This window comes from Lampetra planeri, chromosome 1, assembly GCF_965212315.1.
Source record: "Lampetra planeri chromosome 1, kcLamPlan1.2.h2, whole genome shotgun sequence".
In the NCBI taxonomy this organism is placed as follows: domain Eukaryota; kingdom Metazoa; phylum Chordata; class Hyperoartia; order Petromyzontiformes; family Petromyzontidae; genus Lampetra; species Lampetra planeri.
In genome coordinates this window covers 40737113-40759875 of record NC_136107.1, presented here as the reverse complement: position 1 = coordinate 40759875, position 22763 = coordinate 40737113, and the positions used below count along the sequence as shown (strand labels likewise).

The 22763-nt window shown below is 47.3% G+C and overlaps 2 protein-coding genes across 3 annotated transcripts; both read left to right on the top strand.

Annotated features, from left to right (window-relative positions):
- Positions 1 to 4: 4 nt before the first annotated feature.
- LOC144722912 (glucose-induced degradation protein 4 homolog) lies at positions 5 to 14844 on the top strand. Of its 2 annotated transcripts, XR_013586112.1 has the most exons (7): positions 5 to 537; positions 1974 to 2033; positions 2539 to 2646; positions 4966 to 5067; positions 5821 to 5951; positions 6686 to 12525; positions 13894 to 14844. XR_013586112.1 is itself a non-coding variant. In XM_078601333.1 (6 exons), the coding sequence occupies exons 1-6, from the start codon at positions 397 to 399 to the stop codon at positions 6747 to 6749; spliced, it is 606 nt and encodes a 201-aa protein (XP_078457459.1). In that variant the 5' UTR covers positions 5 to 396; the 3' UTR covers positions 6750 to 14844. The 2 variants fall into 2 exon arrangements, 1 of the variants encoding a protein (XP_078457459.1); XM_078601333.1 differs by having other exon boundaries at positions 6686 to 14844.
- Positions 14845 to 17038: 2194 nt separating this feature from the next.
- LOC144719377 (B1 bradykinin receptor-like) lies at positions 17039 to 19067 on the top strand. Its single transcript, XM_078595286.1, has 2 exons — positions 17039 to 17588; positions 18416 to 19067. Exons 1-2 carry the CDS (start codon positions 17077 to 17079, stop codon positions 19065 to 19067), a joined length of 1164 nt encoding a protein of 387 aa, XP_078451412.1. The 5' UTR covers positions 17039 to 17076.
- Positions 19068 to 22763: the final 3696 nt, after the last annotated feature.

Sequence of the window (22763 nt, the reverse complement as noted above, 5' to 3'; positions counted from 1 at the left end):
TAAGGGATGCTCGTGGCGAAGCGCACCCGGAGCGGTGGCCGTCGTCATCAAAGTGCGACTCTTTGCTCGACGTACGCAATATCTTGTTCCCGGGCCAATATGGCGGCGAGTTTGACTCGATCGCGTTTACATGACGCCGGGCGTACCCCGACGCGCACCACGTGGGGTGCACGTCGGCCAATCGGCAGCCCCGTTGTTTTGCAAGGAGGAAGGAGGCGGAGAGCGGCGGCGGCGGCGTTGGGCGGGAGGCGAGAAACGCGCGGGGTGCTCCAGCGACAACAACAACAAGACAAAAACAACAAGGCAACAACAACAAGACAAACAACGAGAAGCCGCAGCGAGATGCGAGCGCGGCGGTGGCTTGCGCGGTTGCGTTAGGAGGAGGAGGCGCCGGCGATGGGTGAGGAGGCGCCGCCGCCTCCGCCGCTGTGGGCCGCGCAGCCCGGCGCCGTGGCGGGCCTCCTGTACAGCGGCGCGCGCTTCCGCGGGCAGCAGAAGAGCAAGGGCAAGTCGTACGACGTGGAGGTCGTGCTGCAGGTCAGTGCTGCTCGCGTGACCTCCCGGGACGACGAGGAGGAGGCGGGACCCCCCCTCCTGCTGCACCTCGCGTGCCGCGTGGGGAAGGCCGCGGGGCTGTTGGCGGCAGCTCTCGCGTGGGGAACGGCGGCCTCCCTCGGGCGACGGCGGCGATTTAAGTCGGGAGAGGAGGCGGAGGGGGCAGCCGAGGTAGGAGAGCTGCTGCCACAGTGAGGGGTCGACCCGGCCAGTCCGGGAACCGGCATCTGTGTTGGGGTGGCAGGAGTTGAGTTGTACCGGGCATTGTGTCACACTTTGTTGCTGGACACTGCACGGGTTTGGCGACACCGACGGCTGGCTGAGAAGCGTGTCTCGGCTTGGGCTGTGGGGGGGGGTCCAGGCTGAGTTGTCTCGTGGAGCGCGCCCTGTGGTTGTGTTGGATGCGGCCCAGCGCGCTGAGCCTCACCATCCCCAGATAATTCCTGCACCGTGGAGACGGACCAATGATATCGGCGGGTGGTGCAGTAGCAGGTGCTGTGCGGATTCTTACGTTGCAGGGTAGTGCAGCAGCTTGGGGAAGATATTAATGCAGCAGTGGGTTGATCGTGACGAACCAGGATCAAGGGGGACCCACAGACGAGTGCAATGGAGCAGTCGGTGTTGCTTATTTTGAGTAGACGGAAGTAAATGTAAACAAAGTGTAAGTTTAACTTGCTTTAAAGTTAATAATGCACTCGGCAAAATGAAGTGAAGTAACATTTCTACTGCACAAAGATGTTGCACAGTTGTGTGGAATGCTACCCCCATGGGAGCAGGGTGTGGGCCAGAATCAGGAGGAATCTGATGAGCCATGCATCTCTTTTTCACAGACGTCCTCCAGTCGGGGCGGGTGGTCAGCAAGTTACAACAACAAACACAATGCACAAACAAACGATAGGAGTGCAAAATAGAGAAAATGTAAGCAAGTCACTCTAAGTAAAAAAAGTGCATTAGTACGATTTGTACAAGTATATAAATCCCTTCCAATTTTTCAGATTCAAGTTTGGGCAAGGCAGCACAACAACCACTGCATTCCCAGAGCACACCAAGACACAACACTCAATAAAATGACCTCAATCCCTCAATAAAGTTACACATTAAAGTTGAACTATCGATACACGGATGAGGATCAAAGTTTCAAATCACATTGGCAAATGTGGTTGTATTCAGCACTAATCTTCAGCTACAGTATATGTTTAAAGGAAGATTTACAATGTTAAGGTGCTATAATAATGCACTTTGTCAATTTAGTGTTCTCACAAACGGACTTGACTTTTGGACAACCTCGGCATACCGAATTAAGGGTTGTTAGTTATTTTCGGTGGCATATGCCAATTGGGCCAATCGAAACACCATCGGCTAACGGTGCTGCTGCTGTGTGCGCCGTGTGTGTCGTGTGTGTCGTCAATCCCTTGCAGCACGTGGACATGGAGAGCGCCTTCCTGTGCGGCTACCTCAAGATCAAGGGGTTGACGGAGGTGAGGCTGCCTTGGTTTGGCAGACCCTTCGTGCAGTTTGTCAATTTACAATGCGTGCAGCATAATTGTGTCTATGCGTGGCACATTATTACTTAATCTTGACTCGTTGGGTGTGTGTAGTTTCACGAATTGTTACACGTTTACTTATTGAACTTACCTTCGTAGTGCACTGATTGATTACTGCTGCTGTTGAAACCTTGCTGCAATATTTATTATTTGATTTCATGCATTTCAAATTTCCGACTCGGCACTTTTGAGATTAAACTTTGCGGCTCTGCTGCCACGCCTTGGCCAAATTAAACGAGGTACTGCATGTACAACATTGCCGATTGTGATTAGTTATGACGGGATATTATTAAATGTTTATGGCCTCAACAAAATTCTCCCAAGACAGTCACAACCTCACAAAAGAATAATAATAAACATGTAAGTCTCACGACCACCGATGTCTCAGACAGCACAATTCTACACAATGTGCGTGTCATCTGTCTGTGTGTGTGTGAAGGAGTACCCGGAGCTGACGACGTTTTTTGACGGTGAAATAATCAGCCCAAAGCGCCCGTTCCTCACAAGGAAGTGGGATGCCGATGAGGACGTGGATCGCAAGCACTGGGTACGGCAGCAGAATCCTGACGACAGGGGGCAGCACAGCACGGGACTGCACGGCCTTGGGCAGCTCGTGGGAGGGCCACTTGTCATCGCAATAAAGCGAATATCTCTCGCTCCACTGCATTTATACGATGCGGCTACTCAGGGCTACTCATCATGTTTGTGGTAAAACATGCAAACAAAAGTGCTTTGATAATGTATGCATTGTCTTTGGAACTGATTGGCCTACACCTCCTTTATGACCTTGTCTCACCAGTATTAGACCAGAGAATGCCAAAAAGGCGAACAGCACAAAGGCAATGCAAATATCAAAAGACAATGCATACATGATGAAGGCATGTTTGTTTGTATGTATGTATGTTTTACCATAAGTATGATGTGTGGTTAATGCATACATGATGAAGGCATGTTTGTTTTTATTTTTGTTTTACCACAAGTATGATGTCTGGTTAATGCAGACTTGATGCATTGCAATAGGTGTCTATTTGGTGTTTGAAAATATTAACACCTCCTGTATTATTGCCAGAATGGGTGACGCCTATTATTTTTGTCATCTTATTGAGTGACTTTTACATGAACAGTACAGGAAATCTAGATTTGAAGCTTTCGTGACTGCAGGAATCCATACTCTTTGGTTCTTTCGGTAAAGTCACGTAGGTAGAACATTAATAGATCACGACGTTTCGATCGCAACACAAGCGACCGTCTTCAGGTGAGAGAGAGAAAGCTACTGGAACAAGGTCTTGTGTAGGGTGAGATAGGTGCAGCCTCAGGGTGAGAGGGCGGGGCTTGAGATGGTCTCCCTGAGGCTGTGTAAGTGGCCATTGTATTGTATGTCGATGCATCGATGACTTGCCTATGTCACTGCATCGGTGACTGAGTGAGTAGGACATCCAGCCTGTCAATACAAAGACATCCAACCTAATAATGCAACTCGGAGAGTCAGCTACATTTCGCAGGAAGGATGGAAACATCACAGCAGGTTAAGACTGTACCTGGTTAATCACGTCCTTCCAATGATTGCTCAATTTGTACCCATCTTCTTGGTTGAAGTTGTGTCCGTGTTTATATATCTGGATGGCTTCATGAACAAATCTCTAATGATAGCCGGTGGGTTTGCAGAGTACCTTCGTCTTGGAAAAATCAATATTGTGTGTGCCCACAGCGTTAAAACAATGATTCGTAACGGCAGATGTATTGGTCCTACCTTGCCTCAGATTTGCCTTGTGTTGGCGAACACGGTCCGAGACATGTCGTTTCGTTTCCCCAATGTAACTGCTGCCGCAGCCACAACTTAGTTTATAGACACCAGGATATTGCATGTTAGGAATCACATCCTTTACAGATGGGATCAAATCACGGATTTTATGTACTGTGTTGAAACGAACCTGGATCTTGTGTTTCTTTAAGATTTTGGAAATATTTTTGGTAACCCCTGCTATGTATGGCAAGGTGATGGTTTTGATTGGGTACTCGGATGGTTGTCTCCCCATGGCTGGGGAGACAGCTTTACGGATTGTACGGTCAGAATATCCATTCATCCTGAGGGCTTGGTGTACGTGCTCCAGCTCACTGGCTAGGTGGTGCTGGTCGGAGATGCAATGGGCCCTATGGTGTAGTGTTTTGATGAGGGAATTATTCTGGGCTGGATGGTGGTGGGAGTCAGGTTTTAGATAGGCATCCGTGTGGGTGGCTTTCTTGTAGACAGAATGTCCCAACGAGGCATCAGGTCTCTTCTCGATCAAAACATCCAGGAAAGGTAACTTGCCATCCTTTTCCACTTCCATGGTGAATTTGATGGCTGGGTGTATGGAATTGATGTGGTTGAAAAATTGGTTCAGTGCTGGCTGGCCATGTGGCCAGATGAAGAACGTGTCATCTACGTATCTCTTCCACAAGGAAGGATGTAGGGTGGATGTGTGGATGGCATCTGTCTCAAATTTCTCCATGAAAACATTCGCGACCACTGGCGATCAGGGAGAACCCATTTGGGTACAGTAAATGTGTAATCTGTCAACCGAGTCAAATGATTACGTGTCCGCCTACTCTATTGGCATCGTGTATTGGCCATGGCTGGTTCCGGCGGGAGTGCAGAGGGATCGAGTTCTGTGTCATGCAGGGCTGTGGGCATTGATCTACTCAACGCATTATTTTGAAAAATGTGATTAAATCCGAACGCAGCACTGGCGCTGACATGACAATTGAGTTAACTTCAATTCCACTTAAGCTGTGTGATGATTATCAGTTCTGTTGATGGCTGTTTTGGACAAAAAAAACTGGTATGCGATGTCTGACAATTACCAATTTCCCTGTTGTACTCCAGGGAAAGTTTCTTTCTTTCTACCAGTTTGCCAAAGTGTTCAACTCGGACGATTTTGACTACCAGGAGCTTCAGATTAGCGACTTTGTCTTCATGCGATGGAAGGTACAGAAGATAATTTTACAACAGTATTACTCTAAACACTAAGCAACCGGGTACCAAATGTTTTCAATGTGCTCATTCTTCAATATGCTCATTACTGGATACCTACAATTGGCTACGTACAGGAATTGGAAGTTGGCATGGCTCTGTGGTGTTGTTAGGTGCTGTTTCCAGAATAAATGTGCTCTTTATTAGGTTGCAATTTTACCTTGGCTGTGAATGTCAACATATATTAAGGAAATAAATATAAAAAATGAAAGATATCTTTAATACATCAAGTAGCCCATATAAAAAAAACTGGAGATTTATCAAAAGTTTACAGTGGAGAAGAATTTCTGGGTTTTATGATCTTTAAAAATTGCTTTAAAAATAATGATACGGACATCGGACGCATGTCTTGGGCTGTCCAACATGAGTTTGAAGCTTTCGGAAGGAGAAACATCCGATTTAAAGTTATGCTCAGGAGACCTGTGATGTTACTGCAAGAACGCTATCACCAAACTAAAGGTTGTCACCACGGTGCTCTTAATTTATTTCTGTTAAAAAGTAGTGAAGCTTCATAATCAGAATCTGTATTTAGACAGGGGGAATGCAATGATCTTTGAAGCTTTTTCACACATATCTTGTGTTGGACAGTCCGAGACAAACAGCCTCCGTTTGTGAATACGCGATGAGATGTCATTTCTATTGGGTTGTCTCTACTTTTAAAACTTTGTTGATTGTAACTTTGGGACCCCGCTGTGCGCAATTTAACAGGAACACTTCCTGGTACCGGACCACACAATCCGGGACATCAACGGGGCATCGTTTGCTGGCTTCTATTACATCTGTTTACAGAAATCCACCGCCTCCATCGAGGGATACTACTTCCACAAGAGTTCAGAGTGGTGAGGCCTCCGGAAGCTGGAGAACACTGTATAGGGCAACGTGGTGGCTTGGAGATGTTAACTCCCTCGCCTGGTATGCAGGGGGTCGTGGGTTCGATCCCGACCCTGACGCCTGCTGCTGTGTATTTGGAGTTTGCATGTTCTCACCGTGGTCGTGTGGATTTTCCTCCCGGGTCCCCCACATTTTGAAACGTGCGTTTCAAGTCTTTGGCTGCTGTTAATTTTCACATGATAAGCCACCTCATTGAGCTATCATTTGTAGCCAGGTTGAAATCACTCGTCCGGGAGTGTATTGACTAAATAATAACTCATTATTTAGACTGGAGGGGGAATTTGTTGCGCTATGAAGCTCTTTTTAACAGATGTCCAACAAGGGCCAGGTGAGCAAGTTACAACGACAACCAAACCCCAAAATAAAACGATAGTAGTGAAATATAGAGATAAGCAAGTCATCATAAATGAATCAAGTAAGTACAGAAGTATGTAAATTCTTGCCATTTTTTTAAACACTTAAATGAAAGATTGTGCAAGGCAAATAAAACAACAGCACTCCCAGACCACACCAAGACAACTCGCAGTCCCTCTATTAAATTACACATTAAAATTGAACGATCGATACATGGGGAGTAAGGATCAGTGACATCACATTGGCAAATGTGGTTATATCCGCCACCAAAAGGGACTACGCAACGTACGAGCGAGTGTCGAGTAACGGTTGCGTGGTGCATCCGCAGGTACCAGTCTCTGAACCTGACTCACGTGCCGGAGCGCAGCATCGCCATCTACATGTTCCGGTAGCAGAGGAGGACGCCGTTGACCTCGGGTACTCGCGTGCCGTGCCACGCTGTACAGCGGGCAAATGGGTCGGGCAGGACCCCCCCCCCCCCCCCTGAGAGCGCGCGGGTGGCACCGTGCCCACCACCCGTCCTTGCTCGCTTCCAGGAATTAAGTGCTCCCCCTCCGATGAGACTCCTGTCGAATGAACGACTGATGAGGGAGCAGCGGAGTGGCTCCGAGTGGTGCTGAAGAGCGAGGATAAATCGAAGCCTTTGAATCCGACTTTCTGGGAGAGGCTTCCCTCAATGTCATGGCGACGTGCTGCATGGAGACTGGCCTTTGGTGCTGTGCTACGTGCGTGCGTTGGCGTGTGTTCTCTGATGAGAAGTGGGCAATAATTTAAAAGGCCTTCTTTAACGTTTGTTAAATCTTGGATTCTTATTTAAATGAGTTTTGTCAGGCTGCACGAGATTGTTTTGAATACTAAATGCTCAGGCTGAATGACGATGCGCCCCAATCCTCTGGTGCTGGCTTTTATCTGCAATGCTACCAACCCCCTCATGGTGGAACTTGGGGCTGTAGGGGTCTTCTCAAGCAAGAGTGAGACCTCTGGGGCCCACGAAGGAATGGAAGCGTACTTTTTGTACCCAACCATTTCAGAACTGTTGAGTGTGTCATCCCCAAACCGTGCTGGATTTGACCATTGAGGGTAACTGGCTCCGTGTAGAATTGTTTACAGTGGTCCTCGGTTGTGGCATCTTCTCTGTCGCGCGACAACCTCGTGCGATACGTCCACTCATAACCCACGCGCCGCAGCTGTCCGCATTCACCTTGCCGTGGCTTGGCTGGGCGCATGCCCTACCCCATAGGGCACCCTTGGCGAGCTGGTGGTTACAGAGTGGAGTGGTGGGCGGGCTTGTCGCGTGACATGTTGCTGCAGGGAGAGTGTAACGGGAGAGCCGTGCCATTTTGAGTTGAAGCAGGCTCCCTGTAACCCCAGGGGCTGGGCGTGTACGTGTAGCAAGCGGGTTTCATTTATTGCAGGTCTTATAACCACCCCCTACCACCCCGCATGCCAGTTGTGTCCAATCTCCTAATCGGCAATTGGCTGTTTAATGCAAGAACTTATTTTGGAGACACGGCCTTAGGGCATCGCTAACAAACCCCTAGAAGGTGGCTCTGATGGAAATTGAGAGCCGACCCGTGGAGAATTGTCATGCTGTGCGTACATCTCCCTGCAGTGTGTTCGCAAGGGAAGATAAAGTAATGGAGCTGCGGTGGATACCAGAAGGGTGCGGATGCACCGTGTCGCCGCAGCAGTGTTCTTAATCGCACCCAACACCTGCGGCGTGCACCACTTTCGTTCGAGGTGCTTTTGCCGCTCGTGCCATTTGTTTGCGAATGCAAAATGAGGAGAGATAGAATCTCGCGTTGGGTGACAAATTTCGAAAAATTTCGTAAATGACTGAGACTCGCATAAGACGCCACTCAGAGTGGATGCGTGTGGCTGAATTCACGGTGAGTTTTACTTTTTATTCGAGCAAAGAATTAAATTATCCCTCTGTGAATGGTAACCATGCCTAACGGCTGATGGAAGCAAGGACATTGAAACAACAGTAATTTAGAACCTAAAGACAAACATTGCCTAAGGGGTTTAAACAGAACAAACCTTTGCATTTGTAATCATTATCCTCGGGCAGTGTGGCTTTTATTAGGCGGTAGTTATTTCTTGTTTCGGCCAACATTGCTCGTAATTTCTCCCTCAAATGACACCAAGAATGCATACTGTGGCAGTGAGCGGGTTGATTCACGACCATGATCGCACCTGTTTGGCTGGTCGTAAGTTTTTGATTGAACAAGAAATGTGAATGTGGATCGGAGGGCTCTGGGTCGAGTACGCAGGTTTGTTGGGCTGTCATCGGTATCCCAAAAAACTCAGTTGATCGTGGGCTGAGCACATTGCGTAACGCCCGTGAATGTGTCATTGTGTGCATGTCAACCATGAGATTCTGAACAGCTTGTTACAGATACTCTGTGTATATTTGTATGATTTTTTTACTCGAGTGAGAAAACAGGGGGATCCCTCGATTTACGAAAGCAGTGCGTTCTTAAAAAAAAAACACGCTAAAACTACATTTCGTAAATCGGAACAGCTTTTCCCATTAATTTAATACTCAAGATTAGGCATGTGTTTCGGACAGTCATTCCAGCCCTACTCTTAGCCTAAAAATATACACGACCTATATCACTAATAAAGGACATAAATATTAAAAGATTGAATAATCTTGAATAATAATTTAAAAAAAAATAATTAACCTCTTCAAGGAACTCGCCAAAAGATGACCGGCGAGGCGCTGTGGAGGCGTTGCTGCTGCCGCTGCCGCTGCTGCTGCCGCACCGCAGGCGCACCGCAGGCGCTCCGTGAGGCTGCCGCGGGTCGATGATGACGCAGCCTCCCACGTCGCTTCTCTTTCGATCTCACGGCGAGCGCCGTAGTGAAATCCCATTAAATAATTTGGCAAATTGCATTCACACGAAATTTCGTAAAGATACCGTTCGTAAATCGAGGGATGGCTCTCCTGGAACTCAACCTTATCTTCATCGGCATTACAGTCAACACTTGGGCTTTGGCTTTCAAACACTGCTTTTCAAAAAACCATGTTTTTCTTGGACTTCATCACAATGTTCCAAGTTTTATAATTTTGGTAACTCGTGGACATTTCATCGGCCGCATGATTATTGCGCGCGCACGTGTACGAGATTTGAAAAAAATATATATTGGGTGGTGATTCTGTTATGTTATTTTTTATGGGATAAGTAATGTTTGTCAGTGGTAATTGAGTGGCATGTCACAATGCTGCTAGATAACAATGACACTACTGTCATCTTACTCACGAAGAGGGCATCGGTTTCCAAACACGAGGAAAGCCGAGCATGCATTCTATAACTTACCTCGGGATTTTGGTGACGATCAAATGGAACATTGCGCTGCAGTCCTGTAGTCAAGCCTTCGTTTGCAGTTTATTCTTATACATTTTTGTGCTTGCTCTGCGTATATTTATTTTGGGGCCTATGTGCAAAAGAAATGTATTTATTTTGCTTATAATGCACTTGGTTTTGCTTGTCTGGAACATTTAAAGTATAATGATGGCAAATGGAAGAGTGTCCGCCAAAGGCTAGCAACATGCTAGAGAAAGTCAGATCAACCGTGGATTGGTGACGAACCAAAAACAACGTCGGCAGGTGGAAGTTTTCGTTCTAAGATGGTCCAAGAAGTGTGGCTGTGAACTGGGTGTTCTAATGAAATCGGTTACCTAGAAGTGCAGAGGTCCACTATTGGGAAAGGGTACACGGGTAGATTGTGTTCTCAACATCAGGTGAGTGGGTATATGTACTGTGCCATAAAAATTGGAACAAATTTAAACATTGAAAACTGAACTCCAGAAATTTTTAATGTAAACTGTGCAAAGCGACGATGGCTTATTGTTAGCTGGGTTTCCACGCTGTGCAGATTATAAATTACGTTGAAAGCCGTAATTGGAAATAACGAGGTTTAGTTCAGACAATGGATGTAACAGGCACCACGCCCCTGAATGAGTGGTGTTTGAAGGACACGCGTACGTGGAATCCCTGTGAAGTGAATCTTTGGCGTCTTATGATTGGTAATCTTTTAAAAAATATACAGTATATGGGCAGTGTTGCGGACTGACAACGCAGTTGTGGTGCTGCAAAGTGACTTGCATTGCATTCAGTTACCTCAAATGTGAACGCTGCGCTCGCGAGCTTTGCAGGAACAGTATTGGCTCGGTGTGCCATGCATCGACGAGGTAGCTACCCTCCTTGCTCGGGACAGCAGGAGCCCGGTCTGCACGCGCTGGTGCATTCATGTTCGGACTGTGCCATACACTTGTCAAGAGTTGACTGCTGCAGCTTTGATACATTTCTAGATGTTTGTTTTTGTGCACATTGGGTAAATGCTGCACGTATCCCTAGTTTCCATACTCATCACTACCATCACACTACAGCCTTCTTTGTCCAACACGCAACTCTTTGAAAATGCATTGTGCAGCGTTGGGCTGTCAGTTCACAGTCGTTATGGGCACATAAAAAAAATCAAAGTTACTTGTGAATTCAGTAAAATAAGTGAATTCCCAAAACAAATTATCATGTGCAGCGCATTGTGGTCTTTATTAATTAACATAACAATGGAAGTGAGCTGTGTAGATGGAAAACACTCATGGTTTCCAATGTCGAGCACTCCGTTAATCAGCCGCGCTCCGTTCCTCGGAGCTAACGAACATCTCCCACGTCGCTCGTTTGAAGTGCCAGATTGATCAACATTGGATTTCCATTGCATTTGATTTACTCTTGCTGTTTGATGTCAAGACTGAGTTGCATTCTACCGTGTGGGGTGATTAAAACATGCCGTAAATAATGTATAATTTATTAAACAGCATTGGCACTTTTTGCAATATTGATAAGTTTTATGTGTTCAATATTTTGGGTGTTGAAATGTAACATGAATGTGGAAAGCACTCCTGATGAGCACACTAATAATGCTATGTATGTAACACTTTATATTTATATATAAATGTATGCCTTGGGTAGTTGAGGTTGCAGTCCATTGTAAATGGTGAATTCTGCAGTGGGGGTACTGACATCTTCGCTATATATAAATTATTAAAATTTCCCCACCATTTATATTCTTGATATACGGAGCGTGACGTTTTCGTTATGACTACCAGGGAGAAGGAATGGTAACGCAGTGAGGATATGATGTTAATTAATTTGCTTTGCTAATGTTACTTTCCTGCTTGAATGGAAAATGTCGCTGATGTTTATTATTTTTTGTTAATGGGAAGGTGAAGGTTCTGCACTTTCACTGCCTGTATTGAGCTTCACGCCACTTTTTGCCACAATGTTATTGTAACACGATGCATGGCGATCACTCCCCGCTTTGTGCATGCCGCGTCGTTAAGTCCACTTTTACACTTGCTTCCCTGCCCTTTTCTCCACAGTAACAAGGATCAAAATTGCTAAAGGTTCTCATCTATAATTCGGTGGAGCAGGGGGCCCAAAGACAAGATTTAGTGATGTTCAAAAGCAGGCTGAAGGGACGTTGACCCAGGGCAGGCAAAGTTGGTGCTCCAGTGACGATGGAGGCATTGCCATGGGCGATGCACCCAGGATCGCCAAAAGGTTGTGCTCACGGCCCTCCTGAGGCCCTCTCTGATGTGAGGGCTGGGGGGGACAAACTATCACCCCCCCCCCCCTCTTTATGGGCATTGCATGAGCCATCTAAGGCCGGGCAGATTGCTCTTTTGGATCTTTAGGCTCCACATAACAGCGTGTGGCGTGAATCATTCACGCCAACGCAATGGCAGGCCCCTTGTTTCATGTCTGCAATCACCTTACCACGGGGAGATGGTGAGTGTTCACTCGATGGGCCGACGTATTGGAATTGTGCCCAGAATCGAGGCAATTAAATCGCTTTGAGAGTTTTCTTCAGACATTTTTTGTGGCCTGCGCATCAGTGGGGTTGCTGTGTATCAAAAATCGATTTTAGTCATTTAGTCTTCAGGGCCGTTGGAGCTTGACTGTTTCCTTAACCATTGATGTATTGCAGTGTCTTTCCACTTTTATCCGTCTATCACTGCATCTTTCAACCAAGGTAGATTCCATGCAGTCGATGTTTGACATCCATTCAGACGATGGGCCACCTCCCCCAGCCCTGGTGATTGCCCCCTCCACCACGACGATAATTGGAGGTTGACGACTGTGTTGTTCACCGTACAGAGTACGTTGCAGTTTACCACATTCTATTGCTTGGCATGTTTTAATTATGCATGCAGTTGTATCCGTCTCTATCATGCACGAATCACATTTTGTTTTTTAAGAAGTGCTTCCACATGTCTCCGTTGATTTGCAAGACTGGTTTGTTGTGGATTTTGCGGAAACCAAAACTGCCCTATAAATTATGGCATAGACATCTCCCATGTCATTGATGGTATAGAGCCAGAATAACAGCAAACCACTCTACATGTCCTGCCACTTATGAAGTGTGTACGTGTGCACATATAGATATACTGATTCCAGCGAATTCATACAAATCTACATACATCTATGAAGAGGGTAACATCTTGTTTCGACACAGTCCTGTCCACAATGAGTTATGTATGTTAACTTTTTTTTGTGTAACCAGAGACTGGGATTGTCTCTTTTGCAAGAGTAACCTGGGGCATTATTTTGCCAGTAGGGATCAATGATTGCTGTGTTACATTAGGTATATTTATATCCTGACGCTGACACACTGGCTTACATTTGTGAATGCCATTGGAGGATCTTTAACATCCGCTGTGAAACTGACGACGCATACTATGTCATGGTTTTTACAGCCGCAGTAAAAATTAGGACAGCCCACTGGCTGTGTTCAGTGGAAGCAGGGTACGTGGTTTACAAGGCTTAACTTTACATCTGTCAGTCCGGTCTTTGTAGCATTGCTCTCATTGTGGTAGGTTAGCCAGTTCATATCCCAGCAGGGGGTTAATCATCATCATCACTAATCTTAACTATCAACTTGACAATCTCACCGTCATCATCATGATCATCATACAAGTGTTGCATCCATACAAGTGCTGCGTCATGATCTTCATAAAAGTGTTCCATCAGCATCTTCACAATTCATACAATTTCATCATCATACGCAAGGGTTGGGCAGTATTCGCAATACGAGGCACTTTTTCACCTTTTATATTAATAGGTTAGGTGTGTGACCAGATTTTGATAACTTTATTGACATCGAGTACAAGTTTGGAGTGTGTCTTTCCGGAGCTTCTTATAAACTGGAGATTATAGGGGTCACCGTCATAAATCATCACGAGCCCACATACGAGTGTTGTATTGTCTTGATCCATCTCCAGGGTTGGATTAATAAGCATCTATAGGCTGGTCCAGAAGTCGTGTAACCCCTAATTAATTGACCTCTAACATGTTTCTCCCTTTGCATATTCATTTCTGTTTTAAATAAACCTTTAAAAAATATTACGTTAGATAATTACGGGGGGGGGGGGGGCACAAGACATGGACCACCCTGTACAATGATTGTTTGATTAAGAGGGATCGATCCTTGCCCTTACAATGTAGAATTTCCGTTGCCGATTCACAGATGCCAGCAGAAGATACAGCATGAAGCGGAGATGCATTTCCATTGAAAGGATTCTGTCGAGGTGCGGTAGTCGAGGCATGCACGACACAAACACCACGCAGAGGGCAATCCCTCCATGCAAGCGGCACTGCTGCCTCCTGCCCACGGACTGAAAACCAAAAGTTCAAAGTTGCGTGCGGCATATTCTACAAGAGTACAGGATACTCATTCTGTAAGATGACGACAAGCTGCAGAAATTCAAACTCACCTGACTAGAAACTTGTTTGTATGTAACCAAGTTAGGTCCACTGTGCTCTGTCGCTCTTTTTGCAGAAGCGACCTGATCACAAATGATAGCTCAACAGGCTTCTGTGGAAATGTTTAGCAACCAAACACTCTAAACGCGTGGTGTTGATTCTAAATGGGGGCGGGGGGGACTGAAGGACCCGGAGAAAAATCCGCGCGACCACCGTGTGGACATGCAAACTCCAAATACACAGCGGCAGGCGTCAGGATCGAACCCACGACCCGCACACCAGGCGAGGGAGTTAACATCTCGTCACCTCTAGAGAGTTATACACGTTTCGTTACTGGCGAACACCTTTTAGAAGCCATATTTGTATATTGTACAACATTTTTTAGGGCTTAAAACATTAATAAAGGAGTAAACTCACTACATAGTGTCGAGTGTGATGCCGCCGCGCTATGTAAGTTGTACATATATAAATAGATATAGTATAACTTTGACACGTTTTTATACCAAAGGCATGCAGATTGCGTGCGCTTAAGTGAGAACATATGGTCGGGCACCGTAGCGCTGTCCACACGCGTGTCTAGAATGTGACGGGATGTGGGCACGCGGGTTACCCGAGTTGTTTTAATGTGCCGTGTTTCACACTTCCCGTGCATGATTGCTGTAGGCGAGTGTTTTGCACGTCTTAAAGGCTTGTAAATAAAGAGTGTTCACCAATACCCGTTCGTCGGTCTCAAATGGTCTGTGACCACGTCACCCTCTGCGGACAGAGCGAGCGAATGAGCTCTGGGTGCGCCCCATTTCCTCAAGTCTCGCAAGCCAAGCAGGACGAAGCCTGGGTCTTGTTTGGATGGGTGACCAACATGCAGGGGGATGCGTTGTGGGAATCGGAGGGCAGTGCAGATAGAATATTGTACCGTGCACAACTTCGCTGTTCTCACGTTCTGTGTTTTGTGTGCGTACATCGTATCTCGCCAAGCCATCTCCTTACATTATACATGGGGATTGTTTTGCTCGCTTAAAGCGGCACTTAGCAGGAACACATCTCCCGCGTTAAACGAGGACTTACTGTATTTTGCTACACGGTCCCCTTTTGATAACATGCTGTGCACTGTGGTTTACCCATCGCAGCATCACCCAGGCTCAAAATCTGCTTGGCTTCCGAGATGTTATGTTTCGACGCATTTCGGGTGATTTGTTCAAAGTCGTAGTAGCTGCAGTTTTGGGGCTAGATACGATTACTGTTGTACTGTAATATGCAGGTATCAACTCATGGCCCCTAAAATGTGCTTGAGCTGCTGCCGAATTTTCCGAATACGGCTCCGTGCCTTGGGGAGCAGACAACCAATATCGTGGCGGGATGAGGACCACAGCTTCACGTGATGCGAGTGCTACGATCCCACGCACAGTCCGCCTTGAGCTGCGTGTTCAGGTATGACCAAGTACCCGTCCGTCATCCAGACGTGGATCGAAACACGGCCTCTTCGTGTGTATGCATGTTTGTCTTATACCCCCCCCCACACACACACAGGGATACAGAAAGAGCCGTTAACCTCTGCCTTGGCATTAACTCAAAACCTTCCAGTCGCGAGCCGAGTGCTTCTACAAAGGTGCCAGCAACATCACCTGTTTAGCAATCTACATAGGCAGCCACTGCTATAGCATAAGCCAGCGTTTACTGATTTGAGTTGTGGGTTGTTTGTGTAACGGGATCTCTGCCTCTATCGGGACCGCATTCATGCCACGTGATTGATGTGCCCTCCGTGGAGGCGCACCTGAGATACTCCCATGAGCTCCCCCGCCCCCCCCATGTTCCAAATGTGCTGTAGGCGTCACTTCACGAGACGAAGATATGACCATGCGCATCTCTCGCAGAGCAGTTCAACCCATTACAGCACTGGATTAGAGAACGGCCCACGGAAGCGGATATCATAGAACTACCCCTGAGAGCCATTTAACTGACCTCAAGGTCCCCATGACAGTCAACCCGATATTTTAATTTCAGAGCTGATTTTTGCCCCAAATTGAGTGCATTAACAGTTGTCATTTTTTGTTGTGGTAGGGTTTGTATACGATCATGTGTGACGTAGCTGAGACATTTGAGATGTTTTTTTGGTAACCACTCACCCCCGTACCTCATCATGCATCACTTTGCACTGCTCTCCTGTCGCAGTCGTTATGCTGGTCTCTCTGGAACCGCCTGAACCCAGACAATCGCCTCCTCCTCTGTTGTGTTCCGCCCACACCCTCACACGCCTCCCGGCCGGACTCTGTGAGGGTGGTAGATTAGTGCGTGCGCGTGTGCATCCGTGTGTCCACGTGCGTGTGTGTGAGTATAAGTTCGCTTGCGAGAGGCGCGGGCAGGGTGGGTCACGCACGGGCGAAGCGCGTTGAGTCGCTGTGCAGCACTCTGTGTGGGAGCAACAACTTGGAGGCTGGAGGTGAGTCAGGTGCATTCACACCTGTACGGAACACATACACCTGTACAGCATCACACACCTGTACAGACCACACACACACCTGTATGGATCACAGCCAAATGTCTCCCGTATAGCCTTACCAGACTTTTTTTGTTTGCATTCTGACCACAATCATTGGGGTTAATGCAGACATGATTCCTTGTAAAAAGGTTTCAGGTTGGTGTTTTAACATCTTAATACCTACTTTGTTGCCATAAAAAAGGGGAAAACCCTATTATCACTGCCCATAGACTCAATACTACCCATAAACAATGCTCCTTCAGGCACATTGGTATGCCAAAAGCACTTGAAAATCTGAAATCTTAAAATTTGTTACATTTATGTGCATGAAATTGTTGTTCTCGAATCAATTCTGTTCTGACGATCCAGTGTCCAGGTCCTATCAAGTTCGGCTTTTCCTTGAGGAAAGTACACATTGGCCGCCGGAACTTGATTGAAATCCGTCCAGAAAAGAAGACAACGACAAAAACCATGTCCACCACCTCCAACATCTCCTGGGTCACGTCACTCGATCCCAACCGCACCGCGTGGGCCAACCACAGCGAGAGGGGCAACGCCTCCAAAGTCCTCGAGCCTTGCTCGAACACTTCTCTTTATTTCACGGCCACCTGGGACACGTTCACCTCGGCCACCCCCGTACTCATCCTGACCGCCTTTGCCCTGGGCCTCGTGCTCAACCTGGCCGTCCTGCTGGTCTACGCGCTGCACCACGGCGCCCAGACGGTGGCCGACGTCTACGTGACGAACCTGACGGTGGCCGAGCTGCTGCTCGTCGTCAACCTGCCCTTCTGGGCCACCGCCGTGAAGCAGGGCCTCAACTGGCCCTTCGGCGACTTCATGTGCCGCGCCACCAACGCGGTGCTGTACGTGAACAAGTACGCCAGCGTCTTCTTCTTGACGGCCGTCAGCCTGGACCAGCACCAGGTCATCTGCAAGACCATGCAGTCCCACGCGAAGCGCCGCGTGTCGCGTGTACGCCTCAGGTGCGTTGTGCCAGTCACGTCGGACGGATTCCATCCACTCCAAGGAAATTCACCACACGCCACGGATTCCATCCACTCGCAGGAGATGCACCAAACACCACGGATTTCATAAACTCACGAGATGCACCACACACCATGCTGTGCCAATAAAGTGCCCTGTGCGTGATCATTCTCATCCTAATCCCAGCCGTGCCAGCCATCCCGTTGCTCTCACTTGCATTGTACGCTCCTTCTCGCCCTCTCTGTTCACAATCCCAGCTGTCTCTGTCTGCCTCCCCTCCTCCTTGTGCTCTATCACCATTCTCTTCTTTCTCGGTTTTGGCCCCCTGACGCTGGAACTGCTCCTAAACGTCAACCAGCCTCACTGTCTCTTTCCTTTTTCCCTTATGTGACAACCCTTACTAGTTGGCTGTGTCGGGTGTTGGCAGGTTTAAACGACACATTTATATATTTACGTGATCTAACCATAAAAAACTCTATTATGGATCACTCAGTTTCCCTCGCTTACCCCAACTCTCCTTCCCATCCCTAACTCCATCCCTCTTCCCAACTTCCCCACCCATCCATAACACTCACTCGCTCGTCATCAACCACTCACTGTCGTGTTCATCATCGTTTGTTCTACGCATCATCATCATATTCATCACGCACGACCATCCTTCTCATCAACTTATCTCATCACACTATTCTGCTGTACAAATATGTAACTCTTTGTTCAGCGCCCTAGTGAGGGCGCAATATCAATGAAAGATGACACTCCTGAGCCACCCCCGCTGCCCCTCGTCCTTGACGGCTCCCCGCGCGTCTCGCCCCCCCCCCCCCCCCAGGTGCGTCGCCTTGTGGCTCTGCTCCCTGCTGCTCGGCCTCCCCGTGGTGATCTTCCGCAACGTGCGGCCCTTACCCGAGAACGACCTCCCCGCGGTGTGCTTCCTCGACTACCCGAGCCCCGCCTGGAACGTCGTCAACAGGATCCTGTTGGACGTCCTGGGCTTCGTGCTTCCCTTCACCACGATCGGCGTGTGCGGCTTCCGAATTCGGAGGAGCCTCCTGCGCTCCCGGGTGTCGACGCGGTCCGGCGGGGAGCTGGTCGCGTCGGGGGCACGCGACCAGGAGAGGAGCCGCGCCATCGTGGCCATCTCCACCGTGGTCGTGGGCTTCTTCGTCTGCTGGTTCCCCTTCCACTTCAACAGCTGCTGCGGCTGGCTCCTCAAGACCGACGTGCTGGCCGACAAATGTTGGTGGGAGTTGCTGTGGAACCTGTGCAGCCAGATAAGCACCTACTTCGGATTCCTCAACAGCTGCGTCAACCCGGCGCTGTACTTCACGGCGAGCAGGGCCTTCCAGCGCAAGGCGCTCCAGGTGCTTCGCTGCAGGCGAGACCAAGCGTCCAATTCCTCGAGCATCGCCTCGAAGTCCAGGAGCAGGGCTGAGCACGCGAGTGTGGGCCACACGTCTTCGCAAGCGTCCTCCTCCATGTGAAGATGTTCATTGGTGCGCAGACGCTGTGGCCAGATTTAACTTCCTCTTATTCGAGAGATTTAACTTCCATTTAACTTCCTCTTATTCGAGAGATTTAACTTCCATTTAACTAGCTTTTATTCGAAAGATTTGGGAGGGGATGGGGTCAAGGCCGTAATTGTAATATATATTGGGGGGGGGGGGGACACATTCCCCCCCCCCCAATATTCAAATATGCTAAAAATGTCCCCCCCAATATATTACTATAAAATAGATTTCTGTTTATATGATTGTGGTTATGGTTGTATTTTATAAATTCCTAATCTCTGCCATTACATACAATGAAACAGGAAAAAGTAAACAAGAAAAAACAGATACATGTAATATAATACACTATTAGACATTATTGTTAAAAAATACATAAAAAGTCAATCCTATGTGTTAGTGATTTTTAAAATATTTTTGACAGGAAATTCGTTTTCAAATTTAGATCTTTTTTCTGGGGGGGGGGACCCCCAGACCCCCTAGAAGATTTGGTCCCCCCCAATGTTGACTCCATGGCTACGTCCTTGGGTGGGGTGGATTTGTTTGCTCACAATCGTATATCCAAAATGTGTTATCGTGTCGTACAATGAGATGAGACGTCCAGAGGAAATTCTGAAAGGACATTGCGTCACCGGTGTGTGTGAAAGACGGCCCGCCGGAGGTTATATCCCAGACTTTCGTCTGAGAACCCTGTTAGCAGGGACGTGCGGTCAGGGGAGGCAGGGGAGGATAGAGCCTCACCTGTCATACTCCAATGAAAATAGCTGTTACGAAAAGTAAAAAAAAGAATCAAATAAAATAATATTAAGATTTTTCCACTGATCTGTGTTATAACTGTAATTTCTGTACGATTACAATCATTTTTATAGTCAAAATCGCCACATTTGCGGAGCTCTGCAAATACAGGAAGAGACGAGAGGTGAGGCAGCAATGAGCTCAGCCTCCCCTCTGATTGCGCAACCCCTCAGCAACTGGATGGAGCGCGGGCAATAAGCGCGTGCCTGTTACTATCTCAGTATGTCACCAATGTAATGTTTGTAGACCCCTTCATTTCATGTCCTCGCCTTCCATAATCCAGGGAACTTATTTCACGTATGTGTATGAAGAAATTTAGGCTCGCTGATCTCGTCATGAAACTGCAATGAAAAAGCACCAGGGGAGGCAGCTTTCACATCTGCCACACTGAGGGGGACGTGTCTAACATGCAATGCAACCCCAGTCATTGACCTCACCCACGTCACTGCCTGTTAGTGTATGTATCTTGAACTTTTTTAGCACCGTACGTAGATAACCGTGCTAAGCGGAGGTGCTACACTTTCACACTCAGAGATATATTCGTTGCATGGCAGTCAGATTTCTGGAAAAGTTGCCTAATTCAATAAAACAATCGTTTGTGCAGAATTGCTGATGAGGACATCAACTCACCACCATACACGAGATCCTGGTTTAATCGCTGGTGACTGGAATCCAGATTTAAACTCAGGATCTCAGCGGTGCTGGCTCAACGGTCTGCGGCTATCACGAGACTATTCGTGTTAACTTTAAACATGCAAGAGCTGCGTGGTTCAGGGGTCAGCGCACTGAGCCGACAACGTCTGGGAACCTGGGTTGTTCCAATCTGGTGTTTAGGCGCCAGAGGTTAAACCAGGTTGTCCAGTGTGGCGAGATGAGAGTTTATCTAATCACTACACAACAAAACTCCAATAATATTAAATATAGAGATTTACTTTGCCAAATATTCAAATTAATCATCTATGTGGCTGCCGGTGTGTTTATGTTTTTGGGCTGCATCTTGTTTGCGTGTTTCTCTTCCCGTGGTCGCGTTAAATTTTCTTCGGGGCCGGCGGTTTTTCCGTCCATACTTCGAGACATGCGTTTAGAGTATTTGGCTGCGATAAATTTCCACGTGATAAGCCACTTTGTTGATCGATCATTTGTGGCCAGGTCGCTTCTGAAAAAGAGCTATACAGCTCAATGAGCCTTATCTAGTAAAAAAAAGAATGTTTATAGTTGTAACTATCGTATCCCGCCAAACATGATCGTCATTACATTATTTATTGTTTTCGCTTAACGCGTTTTTCACTTAATGCGGCACTTTTCAGGAACGCATCTCCTACCGCGTTATTCAAACCTGCTTAGCTTCTGAGATCTGACGAGAGCAGACGCATGCACGGGTGATGTTGTAGGTTTGCAAACATGTAAACAAGCCTCATAGACAGGCTTTGAAGGGTAACCCTGTGTATTGGCTATCAACATAAAATGTAAAATGTTGCCTTTGAAGTTATGTACGTTAACCTTTGGATTTGATGTACAGTCTATACATAATTTTATTTAACGTGTGCACTGATTTTGCGAATAAGTTTAACATTAAAGTGAAACAACATAGGTGGACTGAATTTTTATTCAACTATGTAATTGCCACGTTATTTAACGCCTATATACAAGCTAAAGAAGCCCAAGATGGGCTCCGGATATATAATTCACCATAGTACTACTGCACTTGTGCTTATATATGTACTCACGATTTAATACTCTGAATAAACTATTGCATGGAATCATTGTATACGCGACTGAATGGTATATTAACACTATCATGGGATGTAGAACATGTATTAGTGATCGCATAAAATGTTGAAGGTACATTATTGCTATTTCCAAACAATAAGTACGGTACACAGTGCCAGGTTATTACTTCGTAGGCGTGTTTGTCTTTTCCCACAATTCGATTCCACATCGGCTTCATGTGACGAGGAATCCATTCGGACCTCTCTGACAGCGCGTTATGGAATTGGTTGACGATATTATTCATGGATTATGGTGAGTGCCTAAAAACAACTTGTATGCTTACGTTATATTGAGAGTACTCTCCTGGTACACAGAAGTTCGTGAGATCGATCCTAGACCCTTACAATGCCTGCTGCTGTATATTTGGAGTTTGCGTGTCTCTCTCCCCGTGGTCGCGTGGACTTTTCTTCGGAGCCTCCGGTTTTCCCCTGCACATTTAGAAATATGCTTTTAGAGTATTTGACTGCTAAACATTTCCACAAAAAGCAACTTCGTTGAACTCTCATTTGAGGCCAGGTTGATTCTGAAAAAGAGCGACATGGCTAAGTGGGGGCCTTACCTGCTAAAATAAAAATGGTTAATCCCCCGCTGGTTATCGCACCTTATCGGTTCACACTGATTACATCACCTTTTGTCTATTTAAGACCAGAACAGGAAGACTTTTTTTACCTACGTGACTTTACCGAAAAAATCTAAGAATACGTTCAAAACTCGGCAGGTAAAGTGCGCGATTGGCCGTACAGGATGACATCGTGTCACGCGGGGATTGACGAGCTCTGAGAGCGAATTTAGATCAGAGTTCTCCTGCGATCCGTGGTGGATTCCAGCCGCCCTCAGCATCCGCGTGACGCCTGCCGGGTGTAGCTGCGACCCATCCCCAAGTCCCACCGTGCCCGTGTGGCGCCGTGAGTTTGTCTGCGAGGTGAGTGGTCGTTCAGTTGGTCGATTCAGCCCCCTTCGCCCGCTCGGCCGAGCCCGAGAGAGTGACACGTCGCGAAGGGTGGGAGACGAGAGGCGAGGCGCTACCCGTGGGGTGTTCCCTGGGGGCCATAAACAGGGGTTCACTATTCGCGCCGGGAATAAAACCTTGGTACAGACTGATGTTTG

Coding starts and splice junctions, on each gene's coding strand:
- LOC144719377 (XM_078595286.1), top strand. CDS start 17,077: ATGTCCACCACCTCCAACATCTCCTGGGTCACGTCACTCGATCCCAAC. Junction 17,589..18,415: donor GTGTCGCGTGTACGCCTCAG/GTGCGTTGTGCC, acceptor CCCCCCCCCCAG/GTGCGTCGCCTTGTGGCTCT.
- LOC144722912 (XM_078601333.1), top strand. CDS start 397: ATGGGTGAGGAGGCGCCGCCGCCTCCGCCGCTGTGGGCCGCGCAGCCC. Junction 2,034..2,538: donor AGATCAAGGGGTTGACGGAG/GTGAGGCTGCCT, acceptor GTGTGTGTGAAG/GAGTACCCGGAGCTGACGAC. Junction 5,068..5,820: donor TTGTCTTCATGCGATGGAAG/GTACAGAAGATA, acceptor GCAATTTAACAG/GAACACTTCCTGGTACCGGA.